The 25,913-nt window shown below is 41.1% G+C and overlaps 1 protein-coding gene across 6 annotated transcripts in view; it reads left to right on the plus strand.

The window, feature by feature from the left end:
* The window catches only part of PROX1 (prospero homeobox 1), a 50,551-nt gene extending 25,026 nt beyond the window's left edge, over window positions 1-25,525 (plus strand). For 3 of the 6 annotated variants that reach the window (XM_065541624.2, XM_005540823.5, XM_005540824.5), the window contains exon 5: window positions 22,863-25,525. In XM_065541624.2, coding sequence (XP_065397696.1) covers window positions 22,863-23,051 — 189 coding nt within the window. In that variant the 3' untranslated portion in view covers window positions 23,052-25,525. The remainder of the gene's footprint in view (window positions 1-22,862) is intronic. The other 3 variants (XM_065541641.2, XM_005540827.5, XM_074036382.1) reach the window with 1 other exon arrangement.
* Window positions 25,526-25,913: the final 388 nt, after the last annotated feature.

Here is a 25,913-nt window from a genome sequence, read left to right on the forward strand (position 1 = left end):
TTTTTTTTTCAGCTCTTGTTACTACGATTCTTGGCAATGCAGACCAGTTATAGTGGCTTATAAAGAACTGAATATGGAAGCTCAGCAATGGGGAAGTCATAGTTTTTCTTTGAAAGTTTGAGTAGTTATAGTGTAAGCTACTAATTTGTCTTTGCTCTCTAAGACTAATGTATTTCTTGCCAAATGTGTGATAAATGAAGTTTGGGTGGTATGAGTGTGTGTTTGCTAAATACATTAAAAGTGAGAATTCTTCATGTACTGCTCCACTATTTTAAAATCTGTTTTTAAAGTCTCAGTTGTAACAGAGCACTGGCTCACTATAATCACACAGCACTAGCAGATTTCTTCTAAAGCTGAAGAATATGATTATGGCTAACCATTTTAAAGAAATCTTATTAAGAGCGTCTTTTCTCCCCCGCCCTTCTGATAAGCCTGTTGCCCTAAATGTTAAGCTAAGAGACTTCTGTATGCTAGTGAATTATTTACATTATATGATGACATAAGTATTTGTTTGGCAGCGTACATCAAGCTTCATGAAAGAATTGCCCAAGATTCATGAGATGACTTCTGCATTTTTGCTATATAAAATACCCAAGAAGACAAATCCTTAAAGTGCACACGAGGGTTTTCAGGGTTGCTTAAACCTTACCTGGTTGGAATTTAATCCCCTACCCACAGCCCAGGGGCCAAAAGGACACAAACAGGGGACGGCTGGCATCAGGAGGTACCCGACAAGCTGCTCCATTTAGCATCATCTAAATCCTCTTTAATATGATTAACATCTAATATTTCTCTCTTTGTGAATCATATCCACTTCCAGCCAGGCCACCTCTCCTTTATCTGCAGTGTCTATTTTAAGACTGCTTCACTGCAAGGAGTATGGGGCCCGGGCAGGAATTTTGTCACTTCTCATGTGACTTCGGACAGTTATTGGACTATTCTGGATCTGATTCCTCCTTCAGTGAAAAGGAGGGAAGACAGTAGGACCATGCAGTGAGCCCTGCCCCTTCTACTCACACACTCACACATCCATATGTACACATGCGTACCCACCATCACACATAATCCTAATATCACGAAATTGTTTTTCATTTAGCCTCTCCGTCTGGCTCATTTACTGACAAAAGTTTCAGATAAGGTGAGCCCTTCTTTTCCGTGCCTTTGTGCATGGAGGTCACTGCTTAAGTGAGATGCTTAAAAAGCCACCGTTCTTATCGTGGTAGCTTTGCTCGTGTGGGCCGTGGCTGAGAGCCAAAAGTAGATCCGGCACCTTCAGCTGGATACTTCCACTGATATTGTGTGCACGGCTTTACTTTTGTGTTTAAGTTTCTCCTCTTAAGGTCAAGTAAAATGAACCTATAGTTTAAGTATTAGCAAGTGAAGAGGATGGCAAAATGGAGAACTATACACTTTGTTTCTTTTTAACATTTTTAAACAGAGCTAAAACATGGTAGAGGGACTTTGAAGCTACGTCTACTCCATGCCCCAAGATCCAGTCGATTCCAAGGAATTGTGTCACCCAGCTTAGTAGTAGCTGGTCAAACAATAAACTGTCTTATTGATTGTATTCCCAGATTTCTCAATCAGTTGTTAGGAGCAATAATAAAATAGCTAACATTTATTGACTGTTTACTAATGTTCTAGGCACTCTTCTAAGTGTTTTACCAAAATAGGGCTTATTTAATGTGGGTAATAGTAATGACAGTGATACCAATATAATAACAAGAAAAACTTCAGTTTGCCCAAAGCTTTACTATTCTTCAAGTTAGATTATTCTAACTGGGCAGAGGCAGATCGAGCCAGGGAGAGAGAAGGGAGTTTGACGTCTCTTCACTACTACTTTGTTCCTTCTTTCTCTTCTCTACCCCTTGTCTTCTCTCAGCCTTCTACTCCATCTCTGCCTCTGTCATAAGCTTGCTAGTGGCACCTCTGTCGCTGCTTAGCACCACCCCCGTCCAGCCCCTGTTGCTGATGGCTCTCAAGGCTAGAGAGGCTGCTGACCCCTGGCCTACAGGAAAATAAAGCAGATGGGGAAGGTTTATCAGCAGCAAAGAGGGAGTGGCTTGCCTCGCTCTCCTCTCCTAGACCCTGCATTTCCTGGCCTTTATGAGTCAGGACCTTCTAAGTGGCAGGAGAGCTTGTTCTGCCTTTTGTATCAGTTTACACAGTTGCCAGAATTCTTGGCACGGTGTGCAGACTTAGGATGGTGAGCGTTTGAGAAGACCCAAGGGATGTGGAAGAAGACACTGAAGGGGAAAAATACGAAATGCACTTTTAGTTTGTGCTAAAGGGCGGAAGCTTGGCCATATCACATCGGGTGGGGCATCTTGCTTCTGCGCGTGAGTGTGTGAGGCACGCAGGAGAGGGGTGTGTAATTATGGGCTTATCCTTCATTCCTGCTCCTCACATTTAATGAGATTGGCAACAATAAATTTGTCTTTCCAGGTGTGATGGTATATATTTCTATGCTTCATTCTCGCTTCACTTTGAAGAACTTCCAAAAAAATTTTTATGGGCAGAGAAAGGAAGTTTGGGATTCCTTCCCAGTTTTTAAATCATACTGATACTTGTGACTTTAGGGGCATATGAGTTGGATTTTATCGCTTTTGTTGTTTTCCTCACAACTGTGGCAGGAAAAGAAGATGATGATCACTGACAGTTTCTGAGGCTGGTTTACCTGTTTTGCAAAGAACTCTACCGAGACAACTAACTTGTGTAACTCACAAAGGTTAATTGCACAACTTAAGGAACCAAAAGACATAGCACCCTAGGTTGGACTGCATTACCTAGGTTGACCTCTTTATATGGTGCAGCTGCAGAAGGCAGAATCATCCAAAGGTCGGAGGGTTTGGTACGGCCTGAGTGTAGGTTGAGAAAAGAATGTGCCAGATTCCTTCATCCAGGCACACTGAGCTCTCTTTCTCATTCCCGGGTACTGGGAGGTAGTGTTTCCCATGCCATGGTAAGCCACGCATCCCTCCTGGGCCCCTCAGTGGCTAGTGATTTACCTGTAGACAGGGTGCAAGTTTCCAGTAAGAATGACAAATCTCCCTTATCCTCGCTAAAGGCCCAGGTTTGGGGATGGAAGGCTTCAAAATAAATTGAATGGGGAACTTGATTCACTCATTAGTGGCCTTATGAATGCCATTTTCTAAGGTATTAATACCTCACTGGGCAGATGCTCCATCTTAGAGACTGTGGGTTTGACATTTTTCTGGGTGACACATGACAGGGAAGAAGGGTACTTCCGCACACCTTTGAATGTGTTTTCTTACTTTCCTCTTGGAAATAGAAAATAAAAAAGCAACACCCCACCCCCACCACACACACACTAACACATACACACTTGCTGAATATGTTCCTACCCCATACCTACCCTCTTCTCAACCTACTCCCACTTTCAACAGAACCCACATTTCAGAAGATTTAATATATTTGGAAGACTTTCATTCGCATTGTCATCTCTTTAAAGAAAAATGAGGACAGGTGGATTTAGGAAGCGCTTCCCTCTGCTCCAAATAGATACTTAAATATGAGTGATCGTTTAGAAAACTGGCACATGAGTGAAAGCCTTTCACTGCTGTTGCAGTCTTTTGGCCTCAAAGCTGCTGAGCCATTTAAATAATCGCATAACACACTCTTGGTGGGTGGCGAGGAGGAAAAGAAACCCTTACCATTTCTTCCCTTGCCAGTCCCACCGTTGACAAGCCAAATTGATCTTTTAAGAGACCAAATGAATGTTCTCTAAATATATGTACACACATGGCTGCCTGGAAACATATTCCTTCTACAGAATGATTGCCTGAAATTTGAAGGAGAGCACAGTAAAGACACCAGGTTGGAAGTGGGGTTGAAGGGCTAGGGGGTGGAGTGGAGGTAGAATTCTGTGTGTGCATGAGGCTTCATTTTTGTACCGCTGTCCTTTTGGGATTCAAGGTGTTCATCAGTATAATGAAGCGGGCCCATTGATTTATCATCTATTTGGTAATGTCATTGCATTTTTAGCTCCCTGTGTCTTTTTTGTCATTGGGTTACATTCAAGCACAGTAAGATCAACTTTAAAACCTCCTTACTCAACAGCTTTATTAGTTATAGCATTCCATGACCTTTCTCAACATTCTTAAAGAAAAAGATACAGTGTAATGTCGCTTTACTTTGCTTATTGTCCTTTGTTGGGGTGAACAAAGCATTTTCTACAGTGGCTATATCACATAATTATACAGCTTTCAATAGCAGTGTCTTGGCACATATCAAAGTTCAGAGGAGCCTTTAGAAAAAAAAAAAGATGTTTTGTGGCAGCCTAGGGAGGGTCTCATCTTTCCTTCAGAAAATAGTTCAAGGCTCTTCTGTCAAGCTTCCCTACTTAGAGCTTTTTCTCCTCCTGCTTCATAAAGTTTAAAGGGGATTCAGTGGAGTTCTATGATCTATTTCCTTTGAAAGATTGTTCCTCGGCACAGAGAGGCCCTTTGACTTCAAGAGTTCACAGATTCATGTCTTTAGGTATCATATGTCTGACCTTATCAGTTACTCCATTTAATGTAGGAGAAAAAGTCTCAACTCTTTGTGTTTGTCTGTTTTGCCTCTGTGAAATGATTTGGTGAAAAGACCATCCTTTTTAACACACCACTGAGAGGCCGTTTCTGACTGTAACCTACCCTGTGGCTTTTCTCTCTTTAAAAAAAAAAAAAAAAAAATCGTCCTTGTGTTTTGTGTATGGATGAGTTCACAGTGAGAATAGAATTATACAAGGGCAGGCGCACACACAAAAAAATCTTTGCTTTCCTCCCTCACCTCCCGCATGCCCCCCCTAAATGATCTATTGGCTCTCTCGGCGGCTGTACCCCAACAGGCGAAGCCATTTAGCAAACACAGAGGTAGCGGCTGTGGTGCTGGGACAGTGGTGGGTTTTCCCTTGCTTCGACCTACCCCTAAGGCCTTCATAATTAATTGTCCTTCAGCGATGAGGAAAGTTCAGAAACAGTGTGTGGAGTGATGCCTATTGTCTGATATTCAGTTCTCCTTGCCTCGGTTCTTTTTCTTCATCCCACAAAGGGTTATCAATGGGAGAAAGAGAGCAAGTTCTCTTCTGAGAGCCGCTGGTGGTGGCTGTAGCTTTCAGTGGGATGTATCATTGTGTTCAGCCCATCCTGGATTAAATGTCTGAAGAAGTTCTAACAACCTTTTGAAAGACAGCCTGTTTATTTCGCCTAGATAAAACAAATTCATTTAGCAAACCAAAGCTTGTTCAAAGTTGGCGATCCCTTTTCACATGGCAGATAACATTTTACATCAAATTTCTTCATTTCCCCCCTCCCCCCAGGATGTTATTTAACTTGAACTGTTTGCTTCTTTGTCAGTCACAGGGCAGAAATTTTAATGACTATTCACTCATTGCTCTTAAACACATCAATATTAATTTACAACAATAATTTTTTTGCAGACATCCTTTTTGATGAAGCATAGAAGTTTAATACTTGAAAGTAGATAATTAGTTTAAAAATATTGTTTCTCCTTCAATGAGTGCCTTCAGCCAATCTTCAATTCTATCTTGTAAGATGATGTGAAACAAATGCATTTTGTCTCCCTGCACTCCCCAATATTTGGCTGAGACACAAAATAAAGATGCAATGTGGAGATAGCTATTTGAGAAGGGTAGGAAAAAGAGAACCGTCTATTAATGATCATTATACTACTGTTCCTGTTAAATAGGGTGAAGCCAAGAAAAACAAATATAATCGTTCTTCCGAGGAGCAGTTGAACTAGCAAATCACAGAGGTTTAAAATAACTACATTGTAGTGTTCATGGCAACTTCAAGGCTGAAGGGAACCATATTTAAAGGCAATCTCTGTGTCTCTTACAGCAGTTTCTTTTGGAGGAAGCGACCAACAGGATGGCCAGAATCGATTCTGCCCCCTTTGCTCTTTGAAAACAATTTCACAACAGACCTTTTGGTATTTAAAGAGAACCCGTATATGGAAATCGACACAACTAATATAGTCATACCAAAAAGGGGGTCATAAAAAATTAAAGTTCTTCTTATGAATCTTTCATGAGAAGCAATGAAAAGGGACACTAGTGTAGCCAAGTTCTTTGTGCTACAAGCTCTTCTTCCGGGCTCTGAGCTATTGTTCTTTCAGCTCCTCAAACAGACTTTCACTTTCAAACTGACAAAAGTCACTTAAAAGCCAGACAGCTGTACTAACACACCCACCTTACTGAGCAAGAGCCACTGGCAGGTGACAAGGCCTGCTGAGAGACCTTGTTGAAAATGGGCAGGGGTGACTTTCTCATGCCTTAACGTTGCTTTTGCACTGACTTTGAGATGGCCCATTGACTGCTCATTTGTGTCCCCCCCCACCCCAAAATAGGCTCCCCGAGATATGTTGTGCATTTTCTTTGCAGTGTGCAACATTGACATCCGTGGTCGTATTTCTGCCTTAGGCTGGTGTGGTTAGGTACGGTTCTTGGAAGTTTGCGCACTTCTAGTGGAAGACCGGGAGCTTGACTCCCAAAACTCCTGCTGCCTCTTTTCCTTTTGCCCCTCCATTCAGTTCAAATCTCACTTAAGCTTTTCAGATTTCTGTTGCCTGACTCGGGTGGGACAGAAAACACCCACCAAAGATGGGTGCAAACCTCACCTTCGGATTTAAGATCTAGGCAGAGATCGTTAGGTGGGTAGTCCTGCCTGCATCCCGACCCCCAGGGCAGCAGCCGTCGTGGGCCGTGGGAGGCCTCCCTGTGTGCGCATTACAGGCCTCCCCTCCCCTGTCACCTTGTGTACAGTCTGGTCTGTGACACTGATGGTGATTATGTCATTATTTTGCTCTGGGGGCCCTGGCACATCTGCAGAGCCCAAGCACATCTTCTTTGTTGCGTTGGCAAATGTCCCACGCCGCAAATGCTTCATTAGCCCTGCTGCCGGCCTCCTTGCCAGACGCCTGTGCCCAAATCCCAGCTTCTTTTTGCTCCGTTCTTTTGTGTAGCTGATGATCATGTATTCATCTTCCTGGTTCTTCCCCATTTTCCTCGACTTCTGAACTCCAGATGTCCCAGTTTTCTTGCCCAAATCACTCCAAAGTCTACAATGAGAAACGAAGTGACTCTTTACCCTTGAATCCTTCCCCACTCCTGACCACCTTTCCTACTTTTTTCCCCCCAAATGAATAGTGACTTTGAATAGCTCCCCGCCATGAAGACTAACGTTTTCAAACTTGCAATTTGAAAAGACACCAAGTGATTGCTTCCAGTTTATGATGAGAGACAGGGTTAGAATGCGTTCGGCGTTATTAGATATTGCTTATTATCTGTGTGCCTTCCTCCTCCGTCCCCACCTCTGCCCCCCTCACTATTTTCTTGGCTCCTTTATTTGCATCTGTGTATTGCCACATTTTACCAATTTTCTGAAAGCACTTTGAAATGTGAGTATAGAAAATACTCTTCACGCCTCGCTGTGCATGTTACAGTCTTCTGAAGGTTCCTTTCTCTAAGTGAATCTTCATCTCCACTCTACCCTCTCCCAAAACCACTGCCTCCTCCTTCTGCCCCAGCCCTCAACAATGACCTATTATATTAGATACTTAAAGTGATTAACACTTGGCTGTTTTGGAAACAGCTAAAACACTTCTCTCTCTAAAGTTTTATTCTACATATCTAACAGAGCCACAGCTTTTGTGAAGGTGTGCTGGTTTCTACATTAGCTGCAGTAAATTTTAGAGCTTAATATCTTGGGCTGTGATGGGTACTACATAATTGGTATGTTTAATTTCCCCTTAAATTTGAATTAATTGATCTGTATTAGCGTATTATGAGCAGCTTTTCCAATAGAGTTTAGCCAGTTTTTAAATTCTCTAACTACTGCAGCATAAAATGATTTAAATGCCTCCATCTTTGAGCAAACCATAAGATTTTAGTTTTCAGGTGTAGTTGAAGGAGTTAAGTGTATATTTTATGGAAATCATGGTCAGATCCCTGCTATGAACTGTAATTCGAAATTCAAGACAATGACTCTATTAAAGATTAAAGAAAACTTCCTCCGAGGAATGAGTTGCCACATTGTGCCAGATTGCTGAGATTTTCAAATACCTATCAAAGAGGGGCACAAGAATATGCATGTTGCAAATATTAGGACCAATGTAGCCAACAAGGCGAGAAGAGAGGTGGTCAGATCAGATGGGCGGCATTGTCAGCCCTGGGCAGGGAGCATATTGGGAGAGGGTGGTACCTGTCATTGAATCATTTTTCAAAAGGCTCAAGATGTATACAAAACATTCCTGAAGTCCCAGTTGCCCACCATGATGTTTTTATCACCCATGAGTTTACTTAAACCTTTTTTAAACTTGACCTCATTCTCAGAATATACCACTCCTTAAGATAATAATTCTCTAAGTGTATTACCTGCTGGGAAAATATTATCTTCTTTTTATGGCTCTAAAAGTGATTCCCCTAGAACTCCACAGGGATATCCCTTGTTATAATATCCTGGGATTTGTGAACAGGGTTGTATCCATATTCTCCATTTCCTTTCTGATTTTATAGACTTTGATCATTACTCCCTCTTAATCTTCATCTCTCCAGATTAAGGAGCTCTAATCCTTTTTAAAAGCCTAATCTCATACAGTAAGTGGGCTGCCCCGGATCATTTTAGCTGCCCTGCTGTAATGCGCTTCCAGCCTGACTGTGTTCTTCTAAGGGACAGTTACAGTTACTAACTCACAAGGCAGAATTCCAGGTGTGGGCAGTCACGCCACAGTTTGGTGATGGTGCCTCATGCATACCCAGTGGGACTTTTTTGATTACCCCAAAAGTTTATCCTCAAAAGTTGGAATTCTTGAGTTGGAGCTCAGTAGTGCTTATTGGTTAAAATGATCCTATGAGACCAGCTGATCAGACTCTTGGCAAGTACTCTGGCAAATATGATTGTGTCTATAGGACATACCCAGTCAAATAGAAAATAGGCAGATCCACCCTGCCCTCCAGATGTTTTCAGTGTTCTTGTAGATCAAGCATTGGGGTATTTGACGTCATGAGGAAATAGCCTTAGTCTTGAACTTGAGTCTATGATAATGACAACTCTGGGGGAAAGCTCCAGTTTCTGCTTTATTTGATACTATTCTCAGGCAGGCAATGAAATGTTCACCTGCAAGTAGTCAATATTTTATATAAAAGCATCCCCTTGAAATCTTACAAAGAAAATGCTTCGGGGAGTCTTTCCACTGTCAGTGGTCCTGGATCAATACCGATGTAGAACTTACAGCATGGACTCTCCAGCCAGGCCCTGGGATCAAATCCCAGCTCTGCTGCTTTGTAGCAGTGAAACCCTGGCAAGTATCTTACCCTGCCTGTACTTCAGTTTCCTTATCTGTAAAATAGGGTATGTAACAGTGCCTACTTCAAGAGTGCTGTGAGAATTAAATGAATCTACACAAGTGTATTAGCACAAAGTAAGTGCTGTATAAGCATTCACGTTTATTCATTTGCAGAGCCAAGTAAATGTTACCTTATTGCTGTGACATCTGCAAGGCAACTATTGCACCATTTCCTGCTGACCCTAAATAGGAAAGTAAACAAACGGGCAATGAGGGAGCTCTCATCAGAATTGGGACAAATATTCAATGTAATTCTGGTTTTCACAAGAGCAAGTGTTCCTGCTCTGAATGTGGCTGAAAAGGCGACACTAGCCTGGAACAGCTCTAGGACTCTGGGGTCATCTGTTCCAGATGAGAAGGACACGATGAGATGCCGGAGGTGCTGGCCTGGAGGGTCTGGCTCTGGCCACACCTGCCTCATTGGGGTCTACTGTGCTCACCTTTTGAAAAATGTCAAGATTAAACTCGAGTTTCATTCTAGCTCTGAAATTTTGTGACTCTAGAATAGAGGGGCAGTTTCATTCTAGCTCTGAAATTTTGTGACTCTAGAATAGAGGGGCAGTTTCATTCTAGCTCTGAAATTTTGTGACTCTAGAGTAGAGGGGCATTCTGCATTCTCTAAATAAAGTCTCTTTTGAGTCTTCGTCATTATGCAAAGCTTTAAGCGGTGAGTATAGAGGCCCTTGGAATCCAGATGGCTTCCATGTGGGGCCCCTTCTACCCTGGTGACTCTGCTGCAGCTTAATTATCTCAGTCAAAATCTCCAGGGTGCCCATTTTCGTTTTCTCCCAAGGCCGTATTTGCAGATCTAAATCTCAACAGTGCCCTTGGAGACATGGCAATTCCCTTACTGGGATTATAGAGACTAATTTTTCAAATTCATAAACAATTTATTGACTGAATTGGCACTATCATTAGACTTGCTGCTCACTTTATTTGTTGCCTTGGCCAGGGTGGCCAAACAATAAGGAAATTTGTCAGTGAAACCCTCGTGCCATTGGGTTTTCTAGTAGGTAGTATGGACTTGAACAAACTAAGTGTCCCCACACACGTTCCATGCAGGCCTCAACACAGACTATCAGCATTTATAATATGCATTAACCTCTACATAATGTACATCTCCTCTCTTTGAGAGCGGAATTGGCAGAATTTTTTTTTTATTCTTTTTTTTTAATTATTTTTTTGAGACACAGAGTCTTGCACTGTTGCTGAAGCTGGAGTACAGTGGTGTGATTGGTGTGATCTCAGCTCACCCCAATCTCCACCTCTTGGACTCCAGTGATTCTCCTGCCTCAGCCTCCCAAGTAGCTGGGATTACAGGTGTGCATCACCATGCCCGGCCAGAATTGTCCATTTTAGATTATATAACTACCTTCCCTACTAAACCTGCTTGGTAGTGTTTGCAAAAGCAACGCCACTCTTTTCTTTAAATATTACCCAAATGATAGTAATCGAGATCATAAAAGTCTTTTCCTTTGGGATTGTTTTGTATGTGTGAGAGTTTGTGGTTGGGAGGTATTGAGTCCTCATACAAGCCATTTAGATATGTATTCTTCATATTTCTTATGGCTATTGCATCTAAGTTCTGTTTTTTTAAGGCTACTATAACATTGTAAATTAGAATATGATGCTAAAACTGACTTTTAGTAAAAGCTAATGTATTCCCTGAGAACAAGTAAATACTTGGGCAGGGAAGGATGATTTGAGTAGAGGTGGAAACAGAGAAATGTCAGGAAGCTGAACGTATGTAGAAGAAGGTGAAAGGTCATGGTTTCAAGGCCACTGTGTTTCCTTTCATTTAAAGCATCCATTTTTAAAGATTTATCATTTCCAGTGACCTGAAGGCATACAAGATAATCTGTGTGTAGATACCTGAAACTGCCTTTCAACAGGGCCAATCCTAGGTATTGACAGCATCCTAGGTTGTCACACCCTAAACATTACTTCAAGTCCCATTAGGTAGGAGTCTTGTGGACTTCCAAAAGTCCATTCTGCAATCTGCCTGCCTTTCCAATCTATTTACCTGTCTTCAAAAAGGAATTTCAAAGCCATTCACAAGCTCTTAAGTAGCTTTTGAAATACAGCCCATCCTTAGTTTTCCAAAGGATGATTGCAGAGGAAAGACCAATAGAATTCCCTGGAAATTCAGAACAAAATTTCTCTGACAGAACAAAGATCTTGCAGTCAAAACCAAGGGATGGGATTGAGGCCAATAATCCCCATCCTTTCCTAAAGCAACTCGGATATTATTTAGGGTGTCATAAGCTATTGCCAGCAGAGTGCCAGCATCCCCCACGAACTGGTGTTCTCTGAAGCACTGTCTGATTTCCTACCATGTGCATCACAAGCACTTTCTTTACTGTTTTCTATGAGCAATCCCATTCTCATCACAACCTGCCTGAACCCTACTTCCTAACAGCTTCTCCCTAGGCTCCTTACTCACATTGCTCCATCAATAGCAACAGAGGACACACAGACTGGTTTTAATATTAGCCTAAGCAAAGCTTAATTATGAAGGTAAAGCCGTGGCAGAAAACAATCACGTAATACATTCTCAAACGAAACAGGAGTAACTGTGGATTATCTGTGCCCCAGCTTCCCTTCATGCAATATTGGAGTGTTTGTGTTATGTTGTTTTTGGATGATGTCCCATACAAGAATGGCACCAAGCTTGGCCCTGCTTCTTTTACCACCTCACCCAGTAATTGTAGCAAAAGTTAAACTTCAAGGACTGTCAGCTTGTCTTGAACTCAGACACCAATGGCACCAAATTTACGGGGCTGACTTAAAGGGAAATTTGTTAACACTACAAAGTGACTGGTATATGATTGCAGGGCTTATTTTTCCATCTGAGTATTGAGCTGATTTATCAGATGTGTCATGAAGCAGGGATACATTCCTCTGTTTAGCACATTTAAATATGCACTGGCAGGAAAGCTCCCAATTACAGGTTCCTAATCTGAGCAGGGTAAGACTGAAGTCTTCCTGGTCCTTGACCACCACGTATGTGGTTTATTAAATCTATTCCCATAGACATGGGCAGCCTTAACTCCATCAGGGAAATGGTGTGGCATTGCAGGTCGAATTCAAGTGAATCAATCGAACTATCCTGCAAGAACTGGTGTGCTCACCCAGTGAGGCACCCAGGATCAGTGCAGAATGAAAGACAATTAGGCCTCTAGAAAAGCTGTTAACCCTCAAGTTTGGCTAAAAGCAGGGGCTGGCAAAATATGGCATATGGGCAGAGCTGCCCCTCAATCTGTTTTTATGGCCCCAAGCTAAGAATGACTTAAGTTTTAAAACAGTTGTAAAAAAGAAGAAGAATAACCAACCTAGACCAAATACGGCCCACAGAGCCTATGTATTTATTATCTAGCCCTTTACTGACAAATTTTGCTGACCACTGGCTGAAGGTTTTTTCTCTTTTGTGGGACATGAACTCTCCGAGATTCCTTCTAGTTCTCAAGTTCCAAAATTCTGTGATTCCTTTTTCTTTTTTTTTTTTTTTTTTTTGAGATGGAGTCTCACTCTGTCGCCCAGGCTGGAGTGCAGTGGCGTGATCTCGGCTCACTGCAACCTCCGCCTCTTGGGTTCAAGCAATTCTCTGCCTCAGCCTCCTGAATAGCTGGGATTGCAGGTGCCCCCCACCATGCCCAGCTAATTTTTTTGTCTTTTTAGTAGAGACGGGGTTTCACCATCTTGGCAAGGTTGGTACTGAACTCCTGACCTCGTGTTCACCCGCCTCAGCCTCCCAAAGTGCTGGGATTACAGGCGTGAGCCACCGCGCCCGGCCAATTCTATGATTCTTTGATGGAATACTCTTGGTCCAGCTCTTACCTGAACAGCCTACCAGATGAGCAGTTTCTGCACAGTGCTTCCAGTTGTTTTTAAGATCTTAAGAGTTTCTGTGTAGTATCTCAGGGGGAGAGAAAGAGGTATTAGGTTTTAGTTTTTGATGCTTTTTCCTTGATTTTGTTTGCATATTTGTCTGTTTGTTTAAACTTGGAATCACTTTTTAAGACCTATGCAGAGTTTGGGAGAGAAGGAAAATTTACTTCATTACAACCAATAATGTGACAATTATTTTCTAACACGTATAACAACAAGACTTCCATGTGTGAGCAAATAAACTTGCCACTTTAAGCATGTTCACTGACCAAATTTCAGCCTCACACAACAATTTTGACAGTCTCTCATAGACATTTGTCATTGTGCTCCTAGAAAGCTAGTACTATCTTTTACTGGGGCTATGGAAGAGATGGTTTTATTTATCTTGATCTCTACATGCAGAATTGCCAATGGAATACTTACAGAATTTCAAATGTATACACAATTGATTAAACGTAGAATAGAAGATATTAAGACTTTCTTTTCTATTACCTGAAAGTCACAACTATTCGAAATGCTCAACTCTAGCACATTGTTGATAATTGTATAATATTTTAACAACACCTATGTTATCAACATCATAATGTTGTAGAAATTTTATTGTGAATTTTGTATTTTCTAAACACTCACTCTTAAAAGACAAAGACTCAAATTCAGGTAGAAAAACAAAGAAGATACTTAGGGTGTATCTCTGCCCTTCATTCATGCTGTGGTCAGAGAAGTCTGTGTGAGGGGTCTGGCCAATAGCAGCCCCCCAGATCCCCACACTGCAGACCAAAAGTCAGTTCCTGTGATGCTTTTCCATGGAGGTCCCCTGTCCATTCAAGGTAGATCCTTAACCTCCCTCCTTGGCAGTTTCCATGTGACTCTTCATTCTTTTTATTACATTTCCTCCGGGGGGCCATTTTCACCATGTCATATCTGTTTGCTATGAGCATTTATAAGGGCTGGTGTGGCATTGGAGGATGTCAAGTGGTCTGACTTGGAAGTGTACTGCCACGAGCTCCATGTAGGTGACAGGAGGAGAGACCTGCTTTCCCGTTGCCACCTTTTCGGATTATCCCTGCAACTCTTTCGGTCTGGCTGACCAAAACCTTGGAGCTATTGGGTGGCTCATCACTTCAGCTCCTTCCCTAGCCTTTTCCTGGGTTTGCTTCCCCCAACCCCCACACCCCCTCGCACATTAACATGACATTGCCTGGTGAGCACAGAACGAGAGCAGCTTCTACCAGCTGAAACCTCTGATCCCAAACTCACTAGAGAGTTTGGCTTCGGGATTTTGGCAAGAAGGCCGATTGCCCATCAGGTCAGCATGAATAAAGATTTCTTTCTTCCCATTTTTTTAAAGTCAAGCATCAACCGAAACTGCTCCCAAAGCTCTGTCTCTCAAGACAATTTAACCCCTTTCACCTAAGTAAATTTTCTATTCTGAATGCATGATATTTTGTTTTATTCTTTTCCTGTGAGATGACCAAGAAATCTACTATATGTAAAATTTGAAAGCCACATCAATTCTAAACCAGGCTTATCATTTTTAAAGTATGTTTATCCAGCTTTGTAGTAGGAACAAGCAGACTGTTTGAAGGCCACATACTTTTCAAACCCTGGTTGCAACACGTCTACCCCGTTTTGAAACTGTCTTTATCTAGCCGAGAAAACGAAAATCTATTTGACAAAGTGGCACTCTGGCCAGTTTATCTTGCAATATGGCTTTAGCTCACTGAGTCTATTGATTTCCTTAAATTAATGTTTACAGAATGCTACTGAATTTTGCTCAACAGAACATTGTTCTTTCGAAGCTTTATAAAAAAAAAAAAGATACAGACTGTTATTACCATGTGTTCCTTTGTTTAGACCAAGGAAACATAGTTTTTAGGTTTGTTTTTTTTTTTAAGACAGCCTTGAACTATAGCCACTTCCTACAAGCATTTACTTTTCACATATTTAAACAGCAAAACATGTAACTAGAAAGTGGGCCCAAATTGCATGGGTATTAGACGAATCTAATCCTCTGTGTTCCTGAAAGCTGAATACCACCTGGAGCACCAGAGGGAGAGAGACTTTAGTCCTAAGCCCAGATGTTGCTGGAGAACCTTCGTCTGCCTCATTTGGGGTAACTCGGCAGGTACCCGAAAGCAACTTCACAGCCAGTGCTCCTGGATCCTGCTAGTTTTTCCAAACACAAGCATCCTAATAAAATTCAAACACCATTTAGCTGTTTGGGAACTCTAAATATAACATCTTGCCCTTTGACCACGGTGCTCAGTGTTCAATACACAAAACCTAATCTCTAAAGATGATTTTAAAACTGACCTTCCCAGAGAAGTACACGTATCCATTCAGCTACGAACAGTGCAGAAAGCAGGATTTTGACTCATAATTATGAAATGGCCGAAATAAAACTTAGGGAACACAAAGCAACTTTTCTCAAACTGGTTGACTCAGCCAACAAACTCACCCAAGCGAACCTCCTCAGAGCACCTCTCAAAACGATGCTTTGCAAACATTTATTAATCACAGTGAATGCATCCCAGGAATTAGGGCTCCTCGTTAAAGGCTCAAACTTGTAAACCACCTTATATTTGGATGATATTTTATGCTTCCCAAAGTGCATTCATGTTTGCTTTTCCATTTGATCCTCCCTTGGAATGAGAGGGCACTGGAATAGAATCTCAGGATTCACCATGTATAGCATCCTGCACCATTCGTTTTCTTCTGAAGGGCCTGTTAGTCCCCGGCTGTACACACAGGACAAATGCACGCATGACTGCAAAGGGACACCCTCAGTAACCGCATCTTGTGACCATATTTTATAGCTCCATGATTCCTCTTTTCTGCCTCTGGCAGGAGAGTTTAGTGTGAGCGAGACAGTGAAGAGGAGCAGCAATAACATATCTGTTCTTGCCTTTTCATCTGATAATCTCTATGAGGAGTTACTAAAGCATCTGAGTTTATCCATTTAAGTCTACTCTGTCTGCAGTGTAAGTCCCCAGCTTGTGCCACTGCTGTCAGGAGATGGGTCTCTCCTTGATCAATATTTACTTAACAAACAGCAGGGATGGGAGAGTTTGTTTAGAGGAATCATGTGCACACTAGGGTGAATGAATGCTCGGGAAAGTACTTCAACTGTTTGTCTCCTTCTCTAAGATTTTCGTGTACATGTGTGTGTGCACACACGTGTGCAGATGCCCATTCTCTTTTTAACTTCTCCAAAGACACTTCAAAGTCATCTAGAAAAATACCTCCCTATGTGTGATTGGTACATCATTATACTGTCAAAGAGCTCATGATGCAGATTCAGTTTTTCAAACCCAGCAAAGTTTGATTCTTCTTTTTTGCTCTTACATAGGGTTGGAAAGACTCTTAGGATAAACTAATGCACAAACATCTTCCTTTGACCCCTTTCAGATGAGTGGAAGGAAAAAAAATACAGATGGAAACAATAAAAGCAGTTTGACAAGGCAACTCTTAACTATGTATTTTTCATGGCATTACCTATATATTTTTAAAGGCCCACAGGGACAAAAAGTAACTTTCTCCAATTTTTCAGAGCTGCTTACCTAGTTGTCAGCATTAGATATATTTAACTCTAATACTGTATATGAATTCCACGGTGTGAAAATTTCGAGAGCCCTGTTCTTTCAAATTCCCTGAAACAATTGTTTGAAGGCACAAGTCAGCGCCTTCAATGCAGTTGACTTGGAGGCATCTGGGGCTAGATTGAGGGGTTTTGTTTCTGGGTGTGGGGAGGGGCTGGGGGGCGGCTGGGGGAGTTATTTATTTATTTGATTTTGTGAATCGGAGTTGTAAAAGCCATCTGAAATATTCATGCAGAATAGTCTGAGAAGCCCGTTTCTGTTTTATTTACTGCACAGTAGAACAGCCACAGCGGATTAGTTCTACAATACCCGTAACAAAAGCCCAACAGCTGATGCATGTGATGTTAGGAGGTGACAAAACAGTTAAAGTATGCTGCTGGCTACAGGCAAGCAGTCAGCAGATGCAGACAAAAGGGTTTGTGACAAGAATAACTCTCTCTCCAAGGCGAGCAGTGAAGAGTATCCAAAATACCAGTACCCTTTTCTCCTTGACATTGTCTTCTTACAGTCAGCATTTTATTGCCCTTTTATAGTATTAAAAAAAATGGAGGAGAAAGAAGAAGGAAAACCCACACACAAACTAATTCACCAAAATACTAGGCAGGATTGTACTTTCCCATTTGTTAGCCATGCCTGCCAGTACACATGCGTCCTTTTCCATTTCTCCATCGAAGCAAGTTTGAAAAAAAAAAATTAGCTTAAAAGATCAACTATAAAGATGATTTCCCTTGATAAGTTTGTAATCTATTGATAGGCTTGATAGGCCATTGGAGCCTTTGGTTATGGGTTGGGGGGTGGGTGGCTAGGGAAAGAAGTCAATGCCTGGTTTGTTTTCTGTCCATTTCAGTGAAGATCATTTCTGTGATGAAATGAGGCCAGAGGGCCAATTTTTAAAGGGGACTGAGGATGGAGGAGTGTCCGTGGAGAACTGAGCAAGGGGCAAGGTTTAGGTCCCCCACAAGAGGCTGATGAATGAGCTTACGGACGGTTCAGAGGTGTGAAAAATCAGCTTCTCTGTCTCCAGAAAATAGGAGAGGCTGTCTTCTTTTTAACCTTTGTAATTCCCCTTCTATTCTCTGTGACATTCATTCAGCTGCCAAGAGCGTTTGGCAAGGTTTGGGCCAGCGAGCACACTTCCAGTGACCGCTAACCTTGGTATGTCCTGACACTTATGATGAGTATCTGCAGGACACAGAAGGCAGGCAGCCTGCTATGTCAGGCTTTTATTATGTACTGCAGAGGCTAGGGACAGTCAGTTTAATAAAACAAATCATCCTTGAAGGTAAAGCAACTGGGAAGAGGAGGAAGACGGGAGAAAAATGTGTCTTTGCCACTCATTCCGATGGAAAAATAAAAGAACAGCAAAATAACCATCCACCCAACACACCGTGTGTGTGTGTGTGTGTGTGTGCGCGTGCGCGCACGTGTGCGCACACACAAGCAACCCAGCTGTGGACTGGGCAGACTTGAAAACCTCCTCTCATTTTCCGCATTTCATGGAAGTCCACAAGGCTCTTGTTTGCTCTGAGGAGACTCAAGTACATACCGTGATGAAATTGGTAGAAGCTGATAGCCAGCCCCCTTCAAATTTATGCATATCTTTAAGTACCTCATTACTTTATATTGTTCTCCAAATATCAAGGCAAGACCATCCGGGGTGAGGTTCCTAGGTTGGGATGCCTTTTTATCAAAACAAAGTTTCCACTCTCCTCTCCTGAGGAACGCTGGGCAAAGCAGCTCCCACAATAGCCTCAGAGTTCCAGCCAAAGACTTTGGAAGCCTTTTGTTTTTTCCCTGTGGCATGTCCAAAGGCAGGGCCTTCTCCCCTCCTCCGCCAGCAGCCCCCCCCAGCCGCCTGCATTGTCTTGCATTCCAGTGACTTGATTGACTGTTACCACCTGATGCTGAGGAGATACTCTAGGGTTCATTCTGCAGATTGTTGGGTTCTATTAAAAGAAACCTAGATAAGGGATTACTTGTCACTAAGGGATTTTCTGCAGATGTTTATTGGTGATTGGAAAGCCATTAGGTGTGAAGAGGTGCAGAAAAATATGGGCAACATCATTCTGATAAGACTGATTTCTGAGATGCTCCCACAAAACATTAGAAAGTACCCCCATTATTCTGTTAAATGGAGCTGGGAGTTTTCAAGCAGACGTAAAGGTCTCTTTTTCCATGGGAAATGTTTCTATGTGTGGATGAAATTCACTGGCACCCTCTCAGAAGATCAGTTGCTACCCAAAAGTGTGCCTCTGGGAGCCACCAAAGACATGAGTTGCTCCAGTCGTTCAGTATCTCATGACAACTTTCTTTTATCCAGCCCAGTCCATTGCATGAGTATTGCCTCAAAGTAAGCACTGCATTAACTAATCATTTTGTTTGTTCACAAAGAATTCATTTCTTCCCAATAACCAAAGTCTCCTCCAGGGCATCTTTTATAGCATTCCCATTTATTTTGAAGTTACTAGCTTCTCTGTGATTTTTCAAGATTACAGAGGCACAGCTTTTCAAGGTTTTGTTGCCTCGTATAAATAGTAGAAATTGCTGAAAAAGCATTAAAAGGGAGCCAGCATCGTTTAATGGAAAGACACCTTACCTCACAGTAATCTCTTCATCTCATCATTTCTTCATCTCATAGAATCTCATGCTTTCTTCATCTATAAAGTGTTGATTTCTGAGATCTATTCCAACTCTTTGAATTCTACCTTACTTTACCATTATTTTAAACTTCCTTTTTTTTTTTTATTTTTGAGATGGGGATCTCGTCACCAGGCTGTAGTGCAATAGTGCGACCTCAGCTCACTGCAACCTCTGCCTCCTGGGCTCAAGCCATCCTCTCACCTCTACCTCCCAGTAGCTGGGACCACAGGCACGTGCCACCACACCCAGCTAATTTTTTGTATTTTTGGTAGAGATGGAGTTTCATCAGAAACATCCAGAGATGGAGTTTCAGCTCAGGCTGAAGCTTCCCTTTTTTAAGTCTTAAGTATTTTTAAAGTATTAAGTAACTGCTACTCTAGAGCAAAATGGAGTAAAGCAGAAGGCAAGATCTCACTATGAGCTATTTATCAAATGACTTTGCAAAAGATACTCTGCTGAGGCTCCTTATCTAAAGACACCTTATGATAAGGTGTACATATAAGAGTAGGTAAAAAGTTAAACAGCATCAAGACACAAATGCAAAAGATGATAAAGGAAAGCCTATGATTACCACCACAAGAAAGGAATATTTAAAACAGGTTAAAACCCACTAAAACCCATTAACAAGCATGGCAAACTATAAAAATGATGAAGGGGAGACTGCATACAACCCCCAAAGAAGTTGCCTTGTTCTCATGCAAATCCTACAACTTCACTTCCCTCCTCCCCTGGTGCTGATGTTCTAGATGTACCTCTTCTCTCTCCTCTGACAGTCTTGAACAATGCCTGCCCTTCCCCTGTCCCTGGCTCCCCAGACCTCCTGTACAGTTCTTGGTGTGGGCAGGGCTTCCGGCCTTCTCTGGCTTCTCTGGGGCAGCTGCCCACACCTTCACCTCTCAAAGCTCTCTGCCATGTCATGCTGCATCCCTGAGTGTTCAAGGAACGTAGATTTTTCATTGAGGCTGTATTGCCGATGGCCCATGAAATCACCTTTCTTGAAACGTTTATTTTAATAAATGCCTATGATTGGCCAGGCACGGTGGCTCATGCCTGTAATCCCAGCACTTTGTGAGGCCAAGATGGGCAGATCATCTGAGGTTGGGAGTTTGAGACCAGCCTGGCCAACATGTTGAAATCCCGTCTCTACTGAAAATACAGAAGTTAGCCAGCCGTGGTGGCCTGTGCCTGTAATCTCAGCTACTCAGGAGGCTGAGGTAGGAGAGTCTCGTGAACCCAGGAGGCGGAAGTTGCGGTGAGCCGAGATCATGCCACTGCACTCCAGCCTGGGTGACAGAGGAAACGCCATCTCAAATAAATAAATAAATGAATAACTAAATAAATAAATAAATGCCTCTGATTATGTTTCTGTAGCATTTGGCTAACAGTCCCAATCCAAGGAGTGAGAGTGGGCTTCACTGTTCTCCAGCCACATTCCCTCCCTCAATGATGCTCATTTGATAAAATGTGGAGGATTATCTTTGGGGGTGGAGGTGACTGTACTAAAAAAGATTGCTTCATGAATTTTTATTTGTATAACGTGAGTGGGAGGGCTAAGCTCTCCTCTAACAAATACTCATGTATGCAAGAAATTTGGGAGGAAATAACCCAAAGGCCTGTGGAAAATCCATATGAATTCTCAGCAGAGAATGGCCCTTGGGGTGTATGGGTTTGCACATTAATGGTGGACAAGGCGGTACTTTGAAGGATTTTCTAGGCAACACTGGGAACTATGTCCTAAGAAATGGGCCAGTGTGAAAGTCTTTAGGAGGGTCTGCTAAAAATGTAAGCTTAAGAATGGTTGGCCCCAAATGGAGTCCCTTTCATTTTTTCTGCAGAGTTATTACATTTCTTTATAAACAACAATTAACTTGCCATTGGGAACAATGAACTTCTTTGTCCAATTTTAAACATGAAAAACAGGGATGTCGGGTGATGATTCTGGTTTTCTTTACCAGTTACTACTATTATTAAAAAGTACATTGCACCCAAGGTTGGAAGAAAGAGATGAAACATGTTCAATATTACAATACCTCCTTTTTACTTTGGTAAGTGGCATGTCTGAACTTAGATGAAAAGTCTTTCATCTCTTGTATATGTGTAGATAAATATTGCTATATGTATACCTGTGGTACCTTTATGTCCTCATATGTCTGCACTTAATGTAAAAATGAAACTTTACTGGTGTATAAGTACCCCACTAAAATAAATCTACTAAGTGTCAATGCGTACTTGGAAAATTATGAGTTCATGGATTATTCTGTGATTCTATTGTGTTGGTGTGGGGATAGATAGACCATACTTTACTCTGAGTAACTTACAAAGAACACTAAATAAGTACATCAGTAGTTACCGCTTTCCTTAATCAAGATATCAGATTATTAAATAAGTAATTAAGAGAATACACACACATACACACACACAGCACACATACATATTAATTGCTGTGGATGAAAAGCCTTAAGAAATTGGGGTTCCAAAATGAATAGTTGGTGAATGTTTATTTTGAATGATAAGGACCTTGAGCAATTTCCTTACCCTCTCTGAGCCTCAGTTTTCTATTGTGTACTTGGGATAATAACACCTTTTAGAGAGATTGGGAGAACCGAATGACATAATTCACATTCAGTACATAAAACAGAGTCTGGCAAGTAGTAAATACTCAAAAAAATGTTAGTTTGTATTATTACTATCAGCTGAATAAATCACTCTCTTATGGAGCAATTCTAATTTCAAGGTTAAGTATTTTCTGATGCAATATTTTAGGATCAGTTTTGTGACTTCATGTTAATGTCATTATTTTACTCCTTTATGTAGAGAGTACTTTATATTGCAGATTAATATACAACTTAGCATCTGAGTCAACAATCCTCTGAGACAAACAGATAACTGAGATTTTAGAAGATTTTCTTCATTTAAAGCATGGGTTTAATTTATAAAGAAGCCTAACTATTTGTTATTCTATTTTGAGAACATATTTTGTTTTCATAATGGCAATCAAAAGGAAATAGGATTCAAATTCTGAAAAATTAATTGGAGACTTTCTTCTGGATAGCATCTATTTAATGAAGTGAGGAATCCCAAAAGTCACATCCCATATTCCTATCCTAATTATCCACAATGAAATCCTAGTTTTTCAATAGGTCTGCATGGATCTTTCACACACTCTTCTTAAAACAAAGCTGTCAACCCCACATCACAATGCTACTATATATAATGACTTTACATAAAAGAATAGAAGCCAGCCATTTTTAGAAAATGCAGGTGCAATGTAAGCCCCTTTCTGCAAGAATGAACTTAGCTCAGTTTCCTTGGAATAACTGTAGACTTGAAACTGAAAACTTTATTAATGCCATTGTCTCCTTGTATCAGCAGGTTCCAGAGAGATTCCTGGAAGTTGCTCAGATCACATTACGGGAGTTTTTCAATGCCATTATCGCAGGCAAAGATGTTGATCCTTCCTGGAAGAAGGCCATATACAAGGTCATCTGCAAGCTGGATAGTGAAGTCCCTGAGATTTTCAAATCCCCGAACTGCCTACAAGAGCTGCTTCATGAGTAGAAATTTCGACAACTCTATTTGAATGTATGAAGAGTAGCAGTCCCCTTTGGATGTCCAAGTTATATGTGTCTAGATTTTGATTTCATATATATGTGTATGGGAGGCATGGATCTGTTATGAAATCAGCTGGTAATTCCTCCTCATCACCTTTCTCTCATTTTCTTTTGTTTTCCATTGCAAGGGGATGGTTGTTTTCTTTCTGCCTTTAGTTTACTTTTGCCCAAGGCCCTTAACATTTGGACACTTAAAATAGGGTTAATTTTCAGGGAAGAAGAATGTTGGCATGTGTAAAGTCTCTATTAGCAATGAAGGGAATTTGTTAACGATGCATCCACTTGATTGATGACTTATTGCAAATGGCGGTTGGCCGAGGAAAACCCATGACACAGCACAACTCTACAGACAGTGATGTGTCTCTTGTTTTTACTGCTAAGAAGGTCTGAAAATTTAATGAAACCACTTCATACATTTAAGTATTTTGTTTGGTTTGAACTCAATCAGTAGCTTTTCCTTACATGTTTAAAAATAATGCCAGTGACAGATGAGCAGCTCACTTTTCCAAAGTACCCCAAAAGGCCAAATTAAAAAAGAAACATATTCACTAGCAAGCCTTTTCTAAGAAAAGAGGCAAACTCTGAAAATAGTACCAGTTTCTTCTGGAGGCAAAGCAATTTTGCACAAAACCAGCTCTCTCAAGATGAGACTGGAAATTCATACCTGGTCTTCTAGTCACCTCTCTAAAGTCGACAATAGGTTCTTCTTCATAAGTGAGCTTACATCATTCTTCATAAAGAAAAATCCTATAACTTGTTATCATTTTGCTTCAGATACTAAAAGGCACTAAGTTTCAAATTTACACTGCTCAACTTTGTTTATATGCTTAAAAGGATTCTGTTTACTTAACACTTTTTTCCCCTAAAATGCTATTTTCTGAATACTTTCTTCCAGTAAGGAATAAAGAAAAGCCCAACTTGGCCATAAAATTCTTGCCTACACTAGAAGTTTGTTGACAGCTGTTAGCTGACTTGATCTTCATCTCCTAAGAGGAACACATACATTTTCACATGCAATGCCACACTCTCCTGATGGGTATTCAAAGTGGTGACAGTCTAACTCAGTGTTTCTTTATTTTAGGTATAACATTTTAAAGCAATGCCTCTTCCAATTCAGAAGCTAGAATTGACCAAAATGTGAGAAGAGTGTATAGCATAGGAAAATTTGGGGTTAACCCAAAAGACACAATTCCAGCACACGTAAGAAAGCTAGCTGCTATTTTATGCTTTCTTCAATGGTTCTCCTCTGTTTCCTTTTTTTTTTTCCCTGTTTTTCAATGATGTACAGTGTTCCATACTTGCATTGAAAAAAATTGTGGCATTCACACTTCTTTTCTTAGGTGGGTTTTTGTGTGCAGATGCAGTAAGAATTCATTGTTCATCCTAAAACTGTTTTCCAGACCCCTCCTTCCCCTTAGGTAATTTGATATACACCTCCTAAAATGACACAGTAACAAATCTGGTATTTAGAACATATAGAACATAAATGCCATTTTTTAATTCAATTTTAATAAGAATTACATTTGACTTTGGAGAATACAGGTTTTGACCCATGTGACTGACTAGCTGACCCGATCGCTGTAATTTAACGTCATTTATAAATCTGCTGATGGACAGGAATGTATGAACTCAATTATTGTCAGCACAAAGCCTTAAAACCTGCTGACTTTAAATTAAACGGTGCAGTCCTATGATGCCCTGCACCATCCAGGGGACTAACAGGGCCTCGCAGTGTGGACAGAGGGTGCAGCCGCATGGGCTGGGGCACCAGCCACTTCACTCTGCACCCGCGGCCTCACACATCTCCCAGCTCACACTCTACTAATGCACAGAGTCATTAGATCCAATTTGTTATTTTTCTCACTTGCTTTAAAACAAAAACAAGTTTGGATAATCATGACATTGGAATAAAGTGGGAAGAAAAAATTCAATCAGCACAAAGTAGGGAAGCGATCCCAACTTGTAGTCACACTTTTCTGAGTGGCTTTGTTTAAAAGAGTGTGGCCTTCCTTGTTCATGTCAGTACACCACTGGGTTTTTGCTGTTCCGTGTAATTCATATCAACATTGTGTTGCCATTTGCAAGGTAAAAGGCAAAGCTGTAGTGTATTCACCTATGTAGACAGATTGCTAGGTATCTTTTTGATCTGGGGCGAGTTCAATATTGATTCCAGACTTATTTGGATTTTTTTAGTATTATTTTCCCCTCCCTTCTAATTTAAATAGACAAATTAAGCAAAAATGTGTGTTCGCAACCAAATGTTGATGCCCTTATCTACTGATAATCTCCTCTCAATGTTCACTGAGGCATAGAAATTATTTCAGAGTAGAAATTGCAGCATGAGGATAAACTCACCTCTTTGTTCTGAAAATAGAAATTTATCACTATGCTTTCTGGTGGTTTTCCCTCTCAAAATAAAAATCGTGTGCCTCCCAAGTGCACTGGAAAATGACAAAAGCCTGTCTCTCCAAATTCCTATTTAACAGTTTGATTTTTTTTTTTTTAATCACCATCTTTGAAATCTTAGCTCAACTCTCACCAAGAGAAAATTGGCTACTTGGGAGAAAGTTAACTTTCTATGGTGGGAGGGTAAAGGATGAGGGACAGTTTACATAGGAAAAGAAAAAAAAAGTCTAAAGTCCATGTTGAAAAACCACACTACCACTTATTTTCTGCTAACCCTAAATTATTTTTGCGTATACGCTTGAGGTTATAGTCTGTGCCTAGACCTAAAATGCACCAGCGGGGGGGATTTTAAAAAATCCTTCAAAATACCAGTTTTTTCCCAACAAGTACAATTGTTCTTGTG

This window comes from Macaca fascicularis, chromosome 1, assembly GCF_037993035.2.
Source record: "Macaca fascicularis isolate 582-1 chromosome 1, T2T-MFA8v1.1".
NCBI lineage: Eukaryota > Metazoa > Chordata > Mammalia > Primates > Cercopithecidae > Macaca > Macaca fascicularis.